Source organism: Rhinoraja longicauda, chromosome 10 (genome assembly GCF_053455715.1).
Source record: "Rhinoraja longicauda isolate Sanriku21f chromosome 10, sRhiLon1.1, whole genome shotgun sequence".
NCBI lineage: Eukaryota > Metazoa > Chordata > Chondrichthyes > Rajiformes > Arhynchobatidae > Rhinoraja > Rhinoraja longicauda.
In genome coordinates this window covers 60,472,777-60,491,557 of record NC_135962.1, presented here as the reverse complement: position 1 = coordinate 60,491,557, position 18,781 = coordinate 60,472,777, and the positions used below count along the sequence as shown (strand labels likewise).

At 49.7% G+C, this 18,781-nt stretch overlaps 1 protein-coding gene across 2 annotated transcripts in view; it reads left to right on the top strand.

The window, feature by feature from the left end:
- Window positions 1-18,781, top strand: part of brf1b (BRF1 general transcription factor IIIB subunit b) — a 308,241-nt gene that overhangs the window by 215,530 nt on the left and 73,930 nt on the right. For both annotated transcript variants that reach the window (XM_078406970.1, XM_078406969.1), the window contains exon 11: window positions 4,853-5,140. In XM_078406970.1, coding sequence (XP_078263096.1) covers window positions 4,853-5,140 — 288 coding nt within the window. The remainder of the gene's footprint in view (window positions 1-4,852; window positions 5,141-18,781) is intronic.

The window sequence follows — 18,781 nt, the reverse complement described above, 5'->3', positions numbered from 1 at the left end:
AGTGGGAATAAATGGGTCCCTTTCGGAATGGCAGGCAGTGACCAGTGGGGTACCGCAAGGTTCGGTGCTGGGACCCCAGCTATTTACGATATACATTAATGTCTTAGATGAAGGGATTAAAAGTACCATTAGCAAATTTGCAGATGATACTAAGCTGGGGGGTAGTGTGAATTGTGAGGAAGATGCAATAAGGCTGCAGGGTGACTTGGACAGGTTGTGTGAGTGGGCGGATACATGGCAGATGCAGTTTAATGTAGATAAGTGTGAGGTTATTCACTTTGGAAGTAAGAATAGAAAGGCAGATTATTATCTGAATGGTGTCAAGTTAGGAGGAGCGGGAGTTCAACGAGATCTGGGTGTCCTAGTGCATCAGTCACTGAAAGGAAGCATGCAGGTACAGCAGGCAGTGAAGAAAGCCAATGGAATGTTGGCCTTCGTAACAAGAAGAGTTGAGTATAGGAGCAAAGAGGTCCTTCTACAGTTGTACCGGGCCCTGGTGAGACCGCACCTGGAGTACTGTGTGCAGTTTTGGTCTCCAAATTTGAGGAAGGATATTCTTGCTATGGAGGGCGTGCAGCGTAGGTTCACTAGGTTAATTCCCGGAATGGCGGGACTGTCGTATGTGGAAAGGCTGGAGCGATTGGGCTTGTATACACTGGAATTTAGAAGGATGAGGGGGGATCTTATTGAAACATATAAGATAATTAGGGGATTGGACACATTAGAGGCAGGAAACATGTTCCCAATGTTGGGGGAGTCCAGAACAAGGGGCCACAGTTTAAGAATAAGGGGTACCCATTTAGAACGGAGATGAGGAAGAACTTTTTCAGTCAGAGAGTGGTGAAGGTGTGGAATTCTCTGCCTCAGAAGGCAGTGGAGGCCAGTTCGTTGGATGCTTTCAAGAGAGAGCTGGATAGAGCTCTTAAGGATAGCGGAGTGAGGGGGTATGGGGAGAAGGCAGGAATGGGGTACTGATTGAGAGTGATCAGCCATGATCGCATTGAATGGCGGTGCTGGCTCGAAGGGCTGAATGGCCTATTCCTGCACCTATTGTCTATTGTCTATTGTCTATTGTCATAGACACAAAATGTTGGAGTAACTCAGCGGGCCAGGCTGCATCTGTGGAGAACATGGATAGGTGACGTTCTGGGTCGGGCCCTGATTCAGACTGATAGTAGACTAATAGACGAATAGACTGATCTCTGGAGAGAAGGAATGCGTGACATTTCGGGTCGAGACCCTTCTTTAGACTCCCCTTCTGACCCTTTGATTTATTTCTCTTACACCTCTGGCAACCAAAATCCTGGAAATCTTCAGAGACAATCTGAAAAAAGGTGTCCTGAGCCGAAACGTGGCCTGCCCTTTTCCTCCACAGATGCTGCCTGACGCACTGTTCCCCCAGCACTCCCAAGATTCCAGCTTCTGCAGAGTCTCCGGTTTATCTTTCTGTTCAGATTCCCTGCTTGGAATTGTCAATGAAACAGCCTTGCTCCATGAGAGGAATATACCTGTGTAAGACAAGAGGTGTAATTAAAGTCCTTTGACAGGTAGGTGTAGCTGACAGCTGTAGAATGGATGAACAACCAGTTGTAAAGGGGGTGTGTGGCTCCCCACGGACACGCTGAATCCACAGGGCTGTGTGTTTTGTGCGTTGTGTTCACTACCTGGCTCCCGCAGTCAGTAGCGATTACTCTTTACTTGTAGAAACAAGGAGCTTCAGATGCTGGTTTAACAAGGAAAACCCTGGGAAAAGGTGTAGATCCTGGTTCGATCCTGACCATGGGTGCTGTATGCGTGGAGTTTGCACGTTCTCCCTGTGACCGCGTGGGTTTCCTCCGGGTGCTCTGGTTTCCTCCCACATTCCAAAGATGTACGGGTTTGTAGGTTAGGAAAGAAAACTGCAGATGTTGGTTTAAATCGAAGGTAGACACAAAATGCTGGAGTAACTCAGCGGGACAGGCAGCATCTCGGGAGAGAAGGAATGGGTGACGTTTCGGGTCGAGAGCCACCTAGGGAAAAGGTTCCAACTGTCTACCCTATCTATGCCTCTCCTAATGTTATATACAGTCTGTAATCTGCTCAAAGGGTTGAGATGTAAAAATGTCCACCGGATAGTTCTTTGCTGAGGATAAAGCAGTCTCAGTCTGTAGAAACAAGGAACTGCAGATGCTGGCTAATACACAAAAGGACACAAAGTGCTGGAGTAACTCAGCGGGTCAGGCAGCATCTGTGGAGAACATGGATAGGTGACATTCTGGGTCGGGCCCTGTTTCAGACTGATAGTACTCTTAGCTTGCACTGCTTTAAGCAAAATGACATCAAAGCAAAGAAAAATGGTGCAATGATTCTGCCTGCATGGTGAGCCGAACTCTCTGGAGAATGGCTTTGATCTCAGCTGCAACTGAGAGATGCTGCAGACGTGTGTCGAGTGGGTGAGTTCTCTGCTGTGCCAGGGTCCAATACTGTGTGGTCTCTGTGTTAGCAGAGCTGCAAAGAATTAAGCATGGGTCTAGGTTTCTCCTCTTCACCCCCTTTCACAGGAATGAGTAGTTTAACATATGACACTGGGCCTGTACTCACTGGAGTTTAGAAGAATGAGGGGGGACCTCATTGAAACGTACAGAATAGTGAAAGGCCTGAATAGAGTGGATGTGGAGAGGATGTTTCCACTAGTGGGAGAGTCTAGGACCAGAGGGCACAGCCTCACAATTAAAGGACGTTCTTTTAGGAAGGAGATGGGGAGTAATTTCTTTAGTCAGAGGGTGGTGAATCTGTGGAATTCTTTGCCACAGAAGGCTGTGGAGGCCAAGTCAGTGGATATATTTAAGGCATAGATAGATAGATTCTTAATTAGTACAGGTGTCAGAGGATATGGGGAGAAGGCAGGAGAATGGAGTTAGGAGGGAGAGATGGATCAGCCATGGTGAATGGTGGAGTAAACTTGATGGGCCGAATGGCCTAATTCTGCTCCTATCACTTATGATATGATCTCAGGACGCACTTCTCTCCAGTGCTTTTACTGTTGATAAAGAGGTGCCAGTACGCCATTGGCGGCCGCCATTGGTGGAGCGGGAGCACATGGCCGCTGGTGACGACCCGGAACGTTGCCCATTCCTTCTCTCCCGAGATGCTGCCTGACCCGCTGAGTTACTACGGCATTTTGTGTCTACCTTTGATTTAAACCAACATCTGCAGTTTTTTTCCTAACCTATAAATCCGCACGTCTTTGGGATATGGGAGGAAACCGGAGCACCCGGAGGAGACCCGCGCGGTCACAGGGAGAACGTGCAAACTCCACACAGACAGCACCCGAGGTCAGGATCGAACCAGGGTCTCTGGCGCTCTAAGGCTGTGGCTCTACCCGCTGCACCACTGTGCTACCAAGTAACCAGGCACAGTGGAAACACACAGTATTGGTATCATTTCCATCTTTTGTGAGCTGTGTTTTATGAAGTACATAGATCAGCACAACAATAGGCCCTTCGGCCCACAATGTCTGTGCCGAACAAGTTGCCAAGACCAACTCATCTGCCTCACATAATCCATACCCCTCTAGACACTGCGTGTCAATTTAGTTTTTAGTTTAGAGATACAGCGCGGAAACAGGCCCTTCAGCCCACCGGGTCCGCGCCGACCAGCGATCCCCGCACATTAACACTATCCTACACCCACTTGGGACAATTTTTACATTGACCAAGCCAATTAACCTACAAACCTGTACGTCCTTGGAGGGTGGGAGGAAACCGAAGATCTCGGAGAAAACCCACGCAGGTCACGGGGAGAACGTACAAACTCCGCACAGACAGCGCCCGTAGTCAGGATCGAACCTGAGTCTCCGGCGCTGCATTCGCTGTAAGGCAGCAACTCTACCGCTGCGCCACCGCGCCGCCCAATTTAATTAAAAGTCTCTTAAGCACCAAGTCTCTGCTGCTGCCTGTACCACCAGCCCTGGCAACACATTCCAGGCAGCGTTATCCACTACACCAAACGTTATTCACCTTATTCCCTTTATCATGTATCTACACACTGCGAATGGTTGATTGTAATCATGTAAAGTCTTTCTGCTGACTGGATGGCAAGGTTTTCACTGTTCCTCGGTACAAGTGACCATAAACTAAACTCGCTCACTAAACTCACCCACCACATCTCCTTTAAACTTTGCCCCTCTCACCTTAAAGCCATGGCCTCCAGTCTTTGATATCTCCACCCTGGGGAAAAACTTCCAACTGTCTACCCCATCTAAGCGGCACGGTGGCGCAGCGGTAGAGTTGCTGCCTTACAGCGAATGCAGCGCCGGAGACTCAGGTTCGATCCTGACTACGGGCGCTGTCTGTACGGAGTTTGTACGTTCTCCCTGTGACCTGCGTGGGTTTTCTCCGAGATCTTGGGTTTCCTCCCAAACCCCAAAGACGTGCAGGTTTGTAGGTTAATTGACTGGGTAAATGTAAAAATTGTCCCTAGTGTGTGTAGGATAGTGTTAATGTGCGGGGATCGCTGGTCGGTGCGGACTCGGTGGGCCGAAGGGCCTGTTTCTGCGCTGTATCTCTAAATCTAAATCTATGCCTAATTTTATATACAGTCTGGAATCTGCTCAAGGGGTTGAGATGTAAACATGTCCAGCAGATAGTTCTTTGCTGCAGATAGAGCAGTCTGAGTCTGAAGAAACAATGAACTACAGATGCTGGGTAATACACAAAAGGACACAAAGTGCTGGAGTAACTCAGCGAGTCAGGCAGCATCTGTGGGGAACATGGATAGGTGATGTTTCAGGTCGAGACCCTTCTTCAGACTGGTTTGCATTGCAGTTGTCAGTGGTGTACCTACCTGTAACTGTGCTGGTGTTGCCTTGCAGACGGGCAGGATGATGGGGTCTCGTTGGCCTCTCTCGGGGAGGAGGATGGGGAGGATGAGGAGCTGGCTGCAGTCGCCGACCATCTCAACAAGGACCTCTACGACGATCTCCTGAACGGAGACCCACCACAGGACAAGGACAAGGACAGTGCAGAGAAGAAGAAGGAGCAGGAACCTCCACCCAAGCCCCCCAACATTGCGTGTCTGTTGGGCCCACTCCCCACAGCAGCCAGCCTGGGCCTGAGGGAGTCCATCGAGGAGTGTATCGCTGCCGAGGAAGCCGAGGCAGGTAGGTGTGACCAGCACCACCGACGGCTCACTCACACACAGCTTACTGTAGCAGGGGAGTGTGTGTGCGCGTGTGTGCGTGCGTGCATATGTGAGTGCGTGTGTGTGCATGTGTGCGTGCGTGAGTGCGTTAGTGTGCGTGCATTTGTGCGCATGCGTGTGTGCGCGGGTATGTGTGTGTGTGTGCGTGCGTGTGTGCGAGTGACCGTGCATACATGTGTGCGTACACATGTGCACGCGCAGTGCGTGCTTTTGTGTGCGTGCATGTGTGCACACGCGTGTGTGTGTAGGTGAGTGCATGTGCATAATAGTGTGTGCGTGCAGGTCTGGGTGTGCGCGTGTGTGCGCGTGTGAGCAAGGAATAAGTTAATACCAAAAGCCTGCCACAGTCTTGTTGTTAATCCGTTGCTAAACTAATGTGTGAGAGCTGTGATGGGGAGTCTGTGCACTGCATCAAAGGTTGCGCTGACTTGGATCAGCCATCATCGAATGGCGGTATAAACGCGATGGTGAGTAAGGTGGCCCTAAAATTATCTATATGTGCACAAGATGATATTTGTGGTAATATATAAATAGATGTGCGTGGCACGTTTTTTACACAGGGTGGTGGGTGCCTGGAGCATGTGACTGGGGGTGGAGGTGGAGGCAGATACGATAGTGGTGTTTCTGAAACGTTTGGACAGGCGCATGGATATGCAGAGAATAGAGGGGCATGGATCATGTGCAGGCGGATAAGATCTGGTCTTGACATCGTGTTTGGCATAGACATTGTGGGCTGAAGGGCCTGTCCCCATACTGTACTGTTCTATGTTCCAATGCGCAGGTTGAGAGTTGAGCTGTTGATTAGATCTTCAAATTCTGCTTCTTCATGACATATAAGATTATTAAGGGATTAGAGGCAGGAAACATGTTCCCAATGTTGGGGGAGTCCAGAACCAGTTTAAGAATAAGGGGTCGGCCAATTAGAACGGAGATGAGGAAAAGCTTTTTCAGTCAGAGAGTTGTAAATCTGTGGAATTCTCTGCCTCAGAAGGCAGTGGAGGCCAGTTCGTTGGATGCTTTCAAGAGAGAGCTGGATAGAGCTCTTAAGGATAGCGGAGTGAGGGGGTATGGGGAGAAGGCAGGAACGGGGTACTGATTGAGAGTGATCAGCCATGATCGCATTGAATGGCGGTGCTGGCCCGAAGGGCTGAATGGCCTACTCCTGCACCTATTGTCTATTGTCTAGAAGACCTTCAGAAAACCAGAGACAAAAGGAACTGCGGATGCTGGAATCTTGAGCAAAACAAGATTGTTGGAGTAGCTCAACAGGTCAGGCAACATCTCTGGAGAACATGGATAGGCAACCCTTATTCAGAAGAAGGGAACCAACCCAAAACGTCACCTATCCATGTTCTCCAGATATGCTGCCTGATCCCGCTGAGTTACTCCAGAACTTTGTGTCTTTTTTTCGCAAGAATAACAATAGCTTTCATCATCACCAGGGATTTAAGGGAAATAAAATATAGGACATAGTCTATTGAGAGCTAGATAGAGCTCTTAAGGGTAGCAGAGTCAGGGGGTATGGGGAGAAGGCTTGTGCAGGCTCGAAGGGCCGAATGGCCTCCTCCTGCACCTATTGTCTATTGTCTATTTTGTCCGTCTGCCATTGGCAGCTGTGCTTTCAGCTCTGAAATGACATAGGAACCACCGGAACAGCCCCTTTGGCCCACAATGTGTGTGGCAGCAGACATGGTGTCAAGTTGAATTACTCTGCCTGCAGGTGATCCATACCCCTCCATTCCCCACATATCCACTTGCCCATCCACAAAGCTGTGAACCACTGTTGCATCTGCCACCACCACTGCCCCCAGCAGCGCATTCTTTTAAGAGAACTTCAAGGGAATTCAGAGTGGCACAGCAGTGGAGCTTCTGCCTCACAGCACCAGAGACTCAGACCCTGACTACGGGCGCTGTCTGTACGGAGTTTGTATGTTCTCCCCGAGACCTGCGTGGGTTTTCCCCATGTGCGGGTTTCTGCCCACATGCCAAAGACGTGCAGCTTTGTAGGCTAATTGTCCCTAGTGTGTCGGGGGGGGCTCGGTGGGACGAAGGGCCTGTTTCCGCGCTGTGTCCCTAAAGGAAAGTAACGTAAAAAACACAGCAGCCTCAGCAGAAGGACTGTGGCAACAGATGCTGGCCCTGGCCTGGTACTTGCATCTTGAAAAATTAATATGTTTTTTCAAAATCCCGTTGCTGTCTTCATGTGTGAGTTACCTGTCATGTTTTTTGCGTGTTACAATATACTTCAAAAATACAGCTATCTAATCTGTGTCACTTTGAAAAGAACATAAAAGATATGCAAGGTGATCTTTTTTTTAAGTGTTCAACCACTGTGTGTAATAAATAATTGAACATAAGTTAAAGACAGAAAATATCCCCAGTTCCAAACTTGCACTTCAAAGTCCTTTTCATTTCTGCTCTCTCAGCTTGTGTGTGTGCGTGCGTGTGTGTGCGTGCGTGTGTGCGTGCGTGTGTGCATGCACGTGTGTGTGTGCGTGTGTGTGCGTGCGTGTGTGCGTGCGTGTGTGTGTGCATGCACGTGTGTGTGTGCGTGCGTGCGTGTGTGTGCGTGCGTGCGTGCGTGCATGCACGTGTGTGTGTGCGTGCGTGTGTGTGCGTGCATGTGTGTGCGTGCGTGTGTGTGTGTGCGTGCGTGTGTGCGTGCGTGTGTGTGTGTGCGTGTGTGTCCCCCAGGATTTCAGCCTGCAGAACACTGCTGAGTGTGAATGTTTCTCGTCTGGCTTGGCTGACGAGGTTCTGCGGGAGTGTGGAGCGACTAAATTGAACTCACGAGCTTTGAGCGGTTTAAGGGAGACTCAGTGAGATACAGCTGCAAAGTCCAAGTTGTAGAGTTGCTGCCTCACAGCGCCAGAGACCCGGGTTCCATCCTGACTATGGGTGCTGTCTGTACGGAGTTTGTACGTTCTCCCAGTGACCGCGTGGGTTTTCTTCGGGTGTTCCGGTTTCTCCCCACACTCCAAAGACGTGCGGGTTTGTAGGTTAATTGGTTTTGGTAAAATTGTAAATTGTCCCTCGTGTAGGATTGGTGCTAGTGTATGGAATGGTCGCTGGTCGGTGAGGACTCGGTGGGCCAAAGGGCCTGTTTCCACGATGTATCTCTAAACCAAATTAAAACTAAACTAGACATCCCTATCCTTTGCTGCAGGGGGGAATTAACTTTGCTGAAATCATCATCTTACGTTGTTCTCCCTTCCCTGCCACCTTTGCTGCGTGTGTTCCTGTCTCTGCAATCTTTAGGTCGGTGGAGTTCATTGCCACTGACGGCTGTGGAGGCCAAGTCAACGGATATATTTAAGGCGGAGATTGACAGATTCTTGATTAGTACGTGTGTCAGATGTTATGGGGAGAAGGCAGGAGAATGGGGTTAGGAGGTAGAGATAGATCAGCCATGATTGAATGGCGGAGTAGACTAAATGGGCCGAATGCTGGGACCCCAGTTATTTACAGTGTATATTAATGATTTGGACGAGGGAATTGAATGCAACATCTCTAAGTTTGCGGATGACACGAAGCTGGGTGGCAGTGTTAGCTGCGAGGAGGATGCTAGGAGGCTGCAGAGTGACTTGGATAGATTAGGCGAGTGGGCAAATGCATGGCAGATGCAATATAATGTGGATAAATGTGAGGTTATCCACTTTGGCGGCAAGAACAGGAAAGCAGAATATTACCTGAATGGTGACCGATTGGGAGAAGGGGAGGTGCAACGTGACCTGGGTGTCATGGTGCACCAGTCATTGAAAGCAAGCATGCAGGTGCAGCAGGCAGTGAAGAAAGCGAATGGTATGTTGGCATTCATAGCAAGAGGATTTGAGTATAGGAGCAGGGAGGTTCTGCTACAGTTGTACAGGGCCTTGGTGAGACCGCACCTGGAGTATTGTGTGCAGTTTTGGTCTCCTAACCTGAGGAAAGACGTTCTTGCCTTAGAGGGAGTACAGAGAAGGTTCACCAGATTAATCCCTGGGATGGCGGGACTGGCATATGAGGAAAGACAGGATTGACTGGGCTTGTACTCGCTGGAATTTAGAAGACTGAGGGGGGAATCTTATAGAAACATATAAAATTCTTAATGGGTTGGAGAGGCTAGATTCGGGAAGATTGTTCTCGATGTTGGGGGAGTCCAGAACCAGGGGTCACAGCTTAAGGATAAGGGGGAAGTCTTTTAGGACCGAGATGAGAAAACATTTCTTCACACAGAGAGTGGTGAGTCTGTGGAATTCTCTGCCACAGAAGGTAGTTGAGGCCAGTTCATTGGCTATATTTAAGAGGGAGTTAGATGTGACCCTTTTTGCTAAAGGGATCAGGGGGTATGGAGAGAAGGCTACTGAGCTGGATGATCAGCCATGATCATATTGAATGGCGGTGCAGGCTCGAAGAGCCGAATGGCCTACTCCTGCACCTATTTTCTATGTTTCTATGTTTCTATGAATGGCCTTATTCAGGCAGCATCTCAGCCGAACATGGATGGGTGACACACACTCAGGCTACACAACCACAAATTGAGCACATAATCTTGATTGAAGAAGGTTCCCGACCAGAACCTGTCCACGTTCTCCAGGGATGCTGCCTGACCTGCTGAGTTACTCCAGCACTTTGTGTCTTTTTTTGTAAACCTATAGATCCTTGTTTCTACTTCTTCATTCAGTGCTGGTGAGGGAGTCAAGAGCTTTCAATTGTCTTAATCAAGTCAAATTCAAGAGCAAAGGGAGATACAGAGTACAGAATATAGTTCTCAGCATTGTAGCGCATCAGTTCCACAGACAAAGTCCAATGTCCGCAATGGGGTAGAGGTGAATCGGACAGTACCCTAGCTTATGTAAGGGCCGTTCAGAAGCCTGATAACAGAGGGGAAGAAGCTGTTCCTGAGTCTGGTGGTGCGCGCTTTCAAACTTCTGCACCTTCTGCTGGACGGGAGCGGGGAGAGGGAGGAGTGACCGGGGTGGGACAAGTCTATGATTGTTTCTTCTCCCATTTCTGTAGCTAATGTATACCCGCTGTATTCTTTGTAACAACCCTGATGTGTAGGAAAGAACTGCAGATTCTGGTTCAAATCGAAGGTAGACACAAAATAATGAAGTAACTCAGCGAGTCAGGCAGTATCTCAGGAGAGAAGGAATGGGTGACGTTTCGGGTCGAGACCCTTCTTCAGACTGATGTCAGGGGAGGGGGCGGGACGAAGATAAAATGTAGTCGGAGACAGGAAGACTAGTGGGAGAACTGGGAATGGGGAGGGGATGGAGAGGGAAAGCAGGGACTATCTGAAGTTAGAGAAGTCAATGTTCATACCGTTGGGGTGCAAACTACCCAAGCGAAATATGAGGTGCTGTTCCTCCAATTTGTGCTGGGCCTCACTCTGACAATGGAGGAGGCCCAGGACAGAAAGGTCAGATTGGGAATGGGAGGGGGAGTTGAAGTGCTGAGCCACTGGGAGATCAGGTTGGTTAAGGCGGACTGAGCGGAGGTGTTCAGCGAAATGATCGCCGAGCCTGCGTTTGGTCTCGCCGATGTAGAGAAGTTGACCACTGGAGCAGCAGACACAGTAGATGAGGTTGGAGGAGGTGCAGGTGAACCTCTGCCTCACCTGGAAAGACTGTTTGGGTCCTTGGATGGAGTCGAGGGGGGAGGTAAAGGGACACGTGTTGCATCTCCTGCGTTTGCAGGGGAAAGTGCCCGGGGATGGGGTGGTTTGGGTGGGAAGGGACGAGTTGACCAGGGAGTTTTGGAGGGAATGGTCTCTGCGGAAAGGAGAAAGGGGTGGAGATGGGAAGATGTGGCCAGTAGTGGGATCCCGTTGGAGGCGGCGAAAGTGTTGGAGAATTATATGCTGTATGCGACAGCTGATGGGGCGGAAGGTGAGGACAAAGGAGACTCTGTCCTTGTTACGAATGGGGGGAGGGAGAGCAAGAGCGGAGCTGCGGGATATCGAGGAGACCCTCGTGAGAGCCTCATCTGTAATGGAAGAGGGGACCCCGTTTCCTAAAGAATGAGAACATGTCCAATGCCCATGTTACTCCAGCATTTTGTGTCTACCTATAACAACCCTGATGTTGTCTGCAAACTTAGAGAACATCCCGTATATCTACCCAAATATATCTGTTTACTGAGGCTCTTCCTGAAACCATCTGTTTATTGTAGCCCTCCCCTAACGAACTAACAACCCATCTACATTTCCATAGTGTAGGAAAAAAACTGCAGATGCTGGTTTAAATCGAAGGTAGACACAAAATGCTGGAGTAACTCAGCGGGTCAGGCAGCATCTCGGGAGAGAAGGAATGGGTGATGTTTTGGGTCTCGACCCGAAATGTCACCCATTCCTTCTCTCCTGAGATGCTGCCTGACCCACTGAGTTACTCTAGCATTTTGTGTCTACATCTCCATTTTCATCGTTGTCACAAACAGCAGAAGTCCCAGCACTGTGCAACACCACTGGTCACTGGCATCCAGCCAGACTGATGGTCACTGGCATCCAGCCAGACTGACGCCATACACTATCACCCGCTTTCATCTGAGGGACAAACTAATTCCAAATCCAAACACCAAGTCACTGTGGACACCATCTACCTTCATCGTCTTCTGGATCAGCCTACCATGAGCGACCGTGTCAAATGCCACACATGTGGACAAGGACTAAAGTGCATGTGGGTAACTTCCACTGTCCTATCCTCATCAGTCACTGCTTCAAAGAACTCAGTCCCACATTGCTTCCAGACCCGAGAATGTCCTGGTGATTATCTTCAAATCCTTATCTCCACAGTTAATGGGCACTAATGAAAAGGGATTTAGGGTAGGGCACTAGTAAAGGGGGTTAGGGCAGGGCACTAGTAAAGGGGGTTAGGGCAGGGCACTAATAAAGGGGGTTAGGGCAGGGCACTAGTAAAGAGGGTTAGGGCAGGGCACTAGTAAAGGGATTTAGGGCAGGGCACTAGTAAAGGGGGTTAGGGCAGGGCACTAGTAAAGGGGGTTAGGGCAGGGCACTAGTAAAGGGGGTTAGGGCAGGGCACTAGTAAAGGGGGTTAGGGCAGGGCACTAGTAAAGGGGGTTAGGGCAGGGCACTAGTAAAGGGGGTTAGGGCAGGGCACTAGTAAAGGGGGTTAGGGCAGGGCACTAGTAAAGGGGGTTAGGGCAGGGCACTAGTAAAGGGGGTTAGGGCAGGGCACTAGTAAAGAGGGTTAGGGCAGGGCACTAGTAAAGGGATTTAGGGCAGGGCACTAGTAAAGGGGGTTAGGGCAGGGCACTAGTAAAGGGGGTTAGGGCAGGGCACTAGTAAAGGGGGTTAGGGCAGGGCACTAGTAAAGGGGGTTAGGGCAGGGCACTAGTAAAGGGGGTTAGGGCAAGGCACTAGTAAAGGGGGTTAGGGCAGGGTACTAGTAAAGAGATTTAAGGCATGACATTGGTAAAGGGGGTTAGGGCAGGGCACTAGTAAAGGGGATATATGGATTCACTTTCTGCATATAGTATATATATATATATATATATTCTATATGCAGAAATATATATATATAAGGAACTGCAGATGCTGGTTTAAACCAAAGATAGACACAATGAGTTGGAGTAACTCAGCGGGTCAGGCAGCATCTCTGGAGAGAAGGAATGGGTGACGTTTCAGGTCGAGACCCTTCTTCAGACTGTATATACACACACACACACACACATATACAAGGAGCCATGGGCCAATCCCTTTGTACCAGTGCCCTACTATTCTATGGCCTTGAAAGGGTTCAGAGAAGATTTACGAGGATGTTGCCAGGACTAGAGGGTGTGAGCTCCAGGGAGAGGTTGAGTAGGCTGGGTTTCTATTCCATGGAGCGCAGGAGGATGAGGGGTGATCTTATAGTGTACAAAATCATGAGTGGAATAGATCGGGTAGATGCACAGAGTCTCTTGCCCAGAGTAGCGGAATCGAGGACCAGAGGACATAGGTTCATGGTGAAGGGGAAAAGATTTAATGGGAATCCGAGGGGTAACTTTTTCACACAGAAAATGGTGGGTGTATGGAACAAGCTGCCAGAGGAGGTAGTTGAGGATGGGACTATCCTATCATTTAAGAAACAGTTGGACAGGTACATGGATAGGACAGGTTTGGAGGGATATGGACCAAGCGCAGGCAGGTGGGTTAGGGTAGCTGGGACATTGTTGGCCGGTGTAGGCGAGTTGGGCCGAAGGGCCTGTTTCCACACTGTGTCAATCTGAGACTCTATCTATAGCATTTCAGTCGTGTCTCCCAAACCTTGCACACTTGTAGGGAGGTCCTTAAACATTTTTCCATGTCATAGATTTAAAGCTTGAAGCTTCTCTTGAAGATTTAAAGCTTGAAGCCTCAGCTGCTGCTGCCGCTGGGTTTGTGGGGGAATTGTAGTGAGCAGTGGACATGATGTGGGCTGTGTGGTGTGAACTTGCGGGTCAGCCATGCAGCGACTGACCTATATAATGTAACGGTAATTGGGTCTGGAAATGACTGCACAGTGCAAAGTCAGTCAGTTGTGAAAAGGCCACTTTCAATTTGCTGCAGCCGCCCGTTTAATCAGTTTCCTTGCTCTCTCTCCAACGTCAATTATTTTCTCTCGCTGCACCCTGTTTGAGCTGAGTATTTCTCATCGATCGCCTACATCCTGTAGGATGTGAGCTATGCGTAGTTATGGCATTCCCAGTCAACCTGGGCGTTACAGTTGAGCCTAGGGTTGCCAACTTCCTCACTCCCAAATACGGGACAAGGTGACGTCACCGCCCCGTGCCCCACGTCACCTCATCCAGCCAGCGGCCACGTGCTCCCGGCCCGGGCGGCCACCATTGGTGGAGCGGGAGCACGTGGCCGCAGGCTGGGTGAGGTCACATGGGGCGGTGACGTCACCCATTGTCCCTTATTTGGGAGTGAGAAAGTTGGCAACCCTACTAATACGGGAAAAGGGCGGTACCGTAAGGGACAAACAAATTTAGCCCAAAATATGGGATGTCCCGGCTAATACGGGATAGTTGGCAACCCTAGTTGAGCCCTACCTAGCTCAGCACGGTTTGTACTGGAAACCACAAGGAACAGCAGATGCTGGTTTTCAAAAAAAGATGCAAAGTGCTGGAGTAACTCAGCGGGTCAGGCTGCAGAACATGGAGAGGTAATATTTCGGGTCGGGAACCTTCTTCAGAAGATCCTTCAGAAGGCGGTCACGGTGGCGCAGCGGTAGAGTTGCTGCTTTACAGCGAATGTAGCGCTGGAGACCCAGGTTCCATCCCGACTACGGGCGCTGTCTGTACGGAGTTTGTACGTTCCCCCCGTGACCCGCGTGGGTTTTCTCCGCGATCTTCGGTTTCCTCCCGCACTCCAAAGACGTGCAGGTTTGTAGGTTAATTGGCTTGGTAAATGTAACAATTGTCCCTAGTGGGTGTAGGATAGTGTTAATGTGCGGGGATTGCTGGTCGGCGCGGACCCGGTGGGCCGAAAGGGCCTGTTTCCGCGCTGTATCTCTAAACTAAAAAAACTGAACTAAACTAAACTTCGGACAGATTGTGATGGTGACTGGGGAGAAAGCTGCAGGAGAGTTGGGGATAGGACAATGTCTAACAAGTGACAGGTGGATACAGGTGATGGGGGTTGATTTGCAGACGGGCAGACAAAGGCCAGAGATGAAAAGACAAAAGGCAGAGAGATCAGGAGAGAAGGATAGAGGAGACGTGAAATGTGAAGCCAGAGGAAGGAATGTAGGTGGAAGGGGACAGGGTGAAGGAGAAATGTGACCCATCATCCAGCTTGGAGGGGGGAGGCTGGAGGTGATAAGTGGAGGACAAGTGTGTAGATGTGGTATCTGATAAGGAAGGAAGGCAGGGAGGTTTGCTGAAGTTTCCAGCATCTGCAATCTCTTGTGTCCCCATTAAACATAGAAACATAGAAAATAGGTGCAGGAGGAAGCCATTTGGCCCTTCGAGCCAGCACCGCCATTCAATGTGATCATGGCTGATCATCCACAATCAGTAACCCATGCCTGCCTTCTCCCCATATCCCTTGATTCCACTAGCCCCTAGAGCTCTATCTAACTCTCTTTTAAATTCATCCAGTGAATTGGCCTCCACTGCCTTCTGTGGTAGAGAATTCCACAAATTCACAACTCTCTGGGTGAAAAAGTTTTTATCATCTCAGTTTTAAATGGCCTCCCCTTTATTCTTAGGCTGTGGCTCCTGGTTCTGGACTCCCCCAACATTGGGAACATTTTTCCTGCATCTAGCAATCTAGCAACTAGCTGCATCTCTAAAGTCTAAAGAAAACCAAGAATCTTTAACCCATTGTAGGGGAATCGAGAAGCAGAGAGCATAGGGTTAAGGTGAGCTGTGAGCAATTATAGAAATATAGGTTTCTATGAGAGATGTATCTATCATGTTTGGCATGGACATTGTGGGCTGAAGGGCCTGTTGCTGTGCTGTTCAGTGTTGCATGTGTCAGCTGCCTGTCTGTTTGAAAGTGGAACAACATCAAAACACTCCAGCGTGGGATCCCTGACTGATCCCCGTTCTACTTTAATGTCTTCAGAAATTGCAGCATCCTCTCAACAGAGACTGAATATTCCTTTCATCTGTAATTCAAAGTGCTTGATGCAGAAACTAATCAATGAGCTATTCCACAGGCTGGCAGGCTGCTCACTGAAGCGTGAGTTCCTGTGTCCCCATCACGGTGATTCAGTCTGCACACTGTGGTCTTGGCTAATGGCTGGGTACTCCAGCGTGATCATTGTGTGAGCGGATGGCCATGCTGCTGTTAATTACCTTCCAGTCATAAGCTTGTGGCTTTGATCTCTGTTCAAGGTGCTCCAGGACAAGAAGGAAATCAACAAGAAACTAAAACCCCTGTCCCACTTCGACTACAGGTGACTAGGCTGTCGCACACGGGCTGTACGGTCGTCAGTAGTCCCCTCAGTCGCCCAAACAGTCGTCGAGACCCTTCTTCAGACTGATGTCAGGGGGGGGCGGGACAAAGGAAGGATATAGGTGGAGACAGGAAGATAGAGGGAGATCTGGGAAGGAGGATGGGACGGGAGGGACAGAGGAACTATCTAAAGTTGGAGAAGTCAATGTTCTTCCCCTTCCTCCTTCCCAGATCTCCCTCTATCTTCCTGTCTCCACCTATATGCTTCCTTTGTCCCGCCCCCCTGACATCAGTCTGAAGAAGGGTCTCGACCCGAAACGTCACCCATTCCTTCTCTCCTGAGATGCTGCCTGACCCGCTGAGTTACTCCAGCATTGTGTGATAACTCTGTACAGACAGCACCAGAGTCAGATTCGAACCCGAGTCTCTGGCGCTGCGAGGCAGCGACTCTACTGCTGTGCCACCGTGCCACCCTAACAGAGGGGTAAAAAAACGGGAGGGAGAAGGGGTGGGGGAGGGGGGGAAGAGGTTGTTCAAAGGTAAGTTATCTAAAACTGGAGAATTCAATGTACAACCAGCATCTGCAGTTCCTTATATCTCTGCTGACTAACGAGTTGGCCGCAGTGTAGGAGGTATCTATGTAACTTACTGTCACGCGAGAGTTACATTTAGCTCTGAGGGTTAAGATCTAAATCTAACTAACTAAATCTAAAGGACTAGGTTAATTCCCGGAATGGTGGGACTGTCATATGTTGAAAGACTGGAGCGACTAGGCTTGTATACACTGGAATTTAGAAGGATGAGAGGAGATCTTATCGAAACGTATAAGATTATTAAGGGATTGGACACGTTAGAGGCAGAAAACATGTTCCCAATGTTGGAGGAGACCAGAACAAGGGGCCACAGTTTAAGAATAAGAGGTAGGCCATTTAGAACTGAGATGAGGAAGAACTTTTTCAGTCAGAGAGTTGTGAATCTGTGGAATTCTCTGCCTCAGAAGGCAGTGGAGGCCAATTCTCTGAATGCATTCAAGAGAGAGCTAGATAGAGTTCTTAAGGATAGCGGAGTCAGGGGGTATGGGGAGAAGGCAGGAACGGGGTACTGATTGAGAATGATCAGCCATTATCACGTTGAATGGCGGTGCTGGCTCGAAGGGCCGAATTGCCTCCTCCTGCACCTATTGTCTATTGAATTTAGGGGATGTGGGGAACAAAGCAGGAGCGGGGTGCTGATTTTGGATGATCAGCCATGATCACATTGAATGGTGGTGCTGGCCTGGGCCTGTTTCTCCATGTTTCTATGTTATATCACCACTGCAGAGCTGTACAATCCTTAAACGTATTCTGTTTTTGCATCTTCTCAGTGAAAGCATTTCAGTCGATGTAATTTGCGTGCAGTGGTGGAGCTGCTATCTCGCCCAGGCAGTGTGTGTGTGTGTGTGTGTGTGTGTGTGTGGAGAGATAATCGCACGCCAAGCCTTTAAACATTCGCCTTTTACGTTGAGCTGGGGAAAGCTTATATCCTTATCAATTACTAATTGGTCGAGTTTAAAAGCAGGAGAAACATTATTGAAAGGTACAGAGAGCTGTGAAAGAACGATTGATTACCCAACCTCGAAGGGAATTCTTCACCGCCCTTCCCGTTACCAATTGATCAAAGTCTCCCAATCATCTTGCCTCACTCAGCCTTGCTGCAGCCACGTAGCGTTAGACTCTCGGGAGGCCAACAGATTCATTGTGAGGGGAAGACATAAAAGACCAGGTGTCAACTAAATGATCCTTCACCAAAGTTGCATGGTATCATTTTGCCCCATCGAGCTGCCCATTAAACACTCTGGCCTTGCAGGCCCATCCTCACTTGGGTGTTCCGATGTCACCCCCGAGACGATATGGTTGAATTCAGCGAGTAAGTCGTCCAACCCGCGCTAATCAACGTGCGGGCTGCTCTGCTGCGTTTACACTCTGACCTCCACCCCCTCACACCTAGGGGTTGCCAACTTCCTCACTCACAAATACGGGATGCGGTGACGTCACCGCCCCGCGCCCCACGTGACCTCACCCAGCCAGCGGCCACGTGCTCCCGCTCCACCAATGGCGGCCGCCATTGGTGGAGCGGGAGTACGTGGCCGCTGGTTGGGTGAGGTCACGTGGGGCGCAGGGCGGTGACGTCACCCTTTGTCCCTTATTTAGGAGTGAGGAAGTTGGCAACCCTACTAATACAGGACAAGGGCGGCCCCGTACGGGACAAACCAATTATGGGATGTCCCGGCTGATACGGGACAGTTGGCAACCCTACTCACACCTGACCTCGGTGACCTATAATGGCGTCTGACCTCAAATTGAAAATTCTCTCTGTTATTTTAGATTTATTTAGAGATACAGCGCGGAAACAGGCCCTTCGGCCCACCGAGTCCGCGCCGCCCAGCGATCCCCACACACTAACACTATCCTACACACACTAGGGACAATTTTTAATTTTTTTTTAACATTTACCCAGTCAATTAACCTACAAACCTGTACGTCTTTGGAGTGTGGGAGGAAACCGAAGATCTCGGAGAAAAACCCACGCAGGTCACGGGGAGAACGTACAAACTCCGTACAGACGGCGCCCGTAGTCAGGATCGAACCTGAATCTCCGGCGCTGCATTCGCTGTAAGGCAGCAACTCTACCGCTGCGCCACCGTGCCGCCAACATCATTCCATCCCTCTCTGCATCCCCCCCCCCCCCCACCCCAGC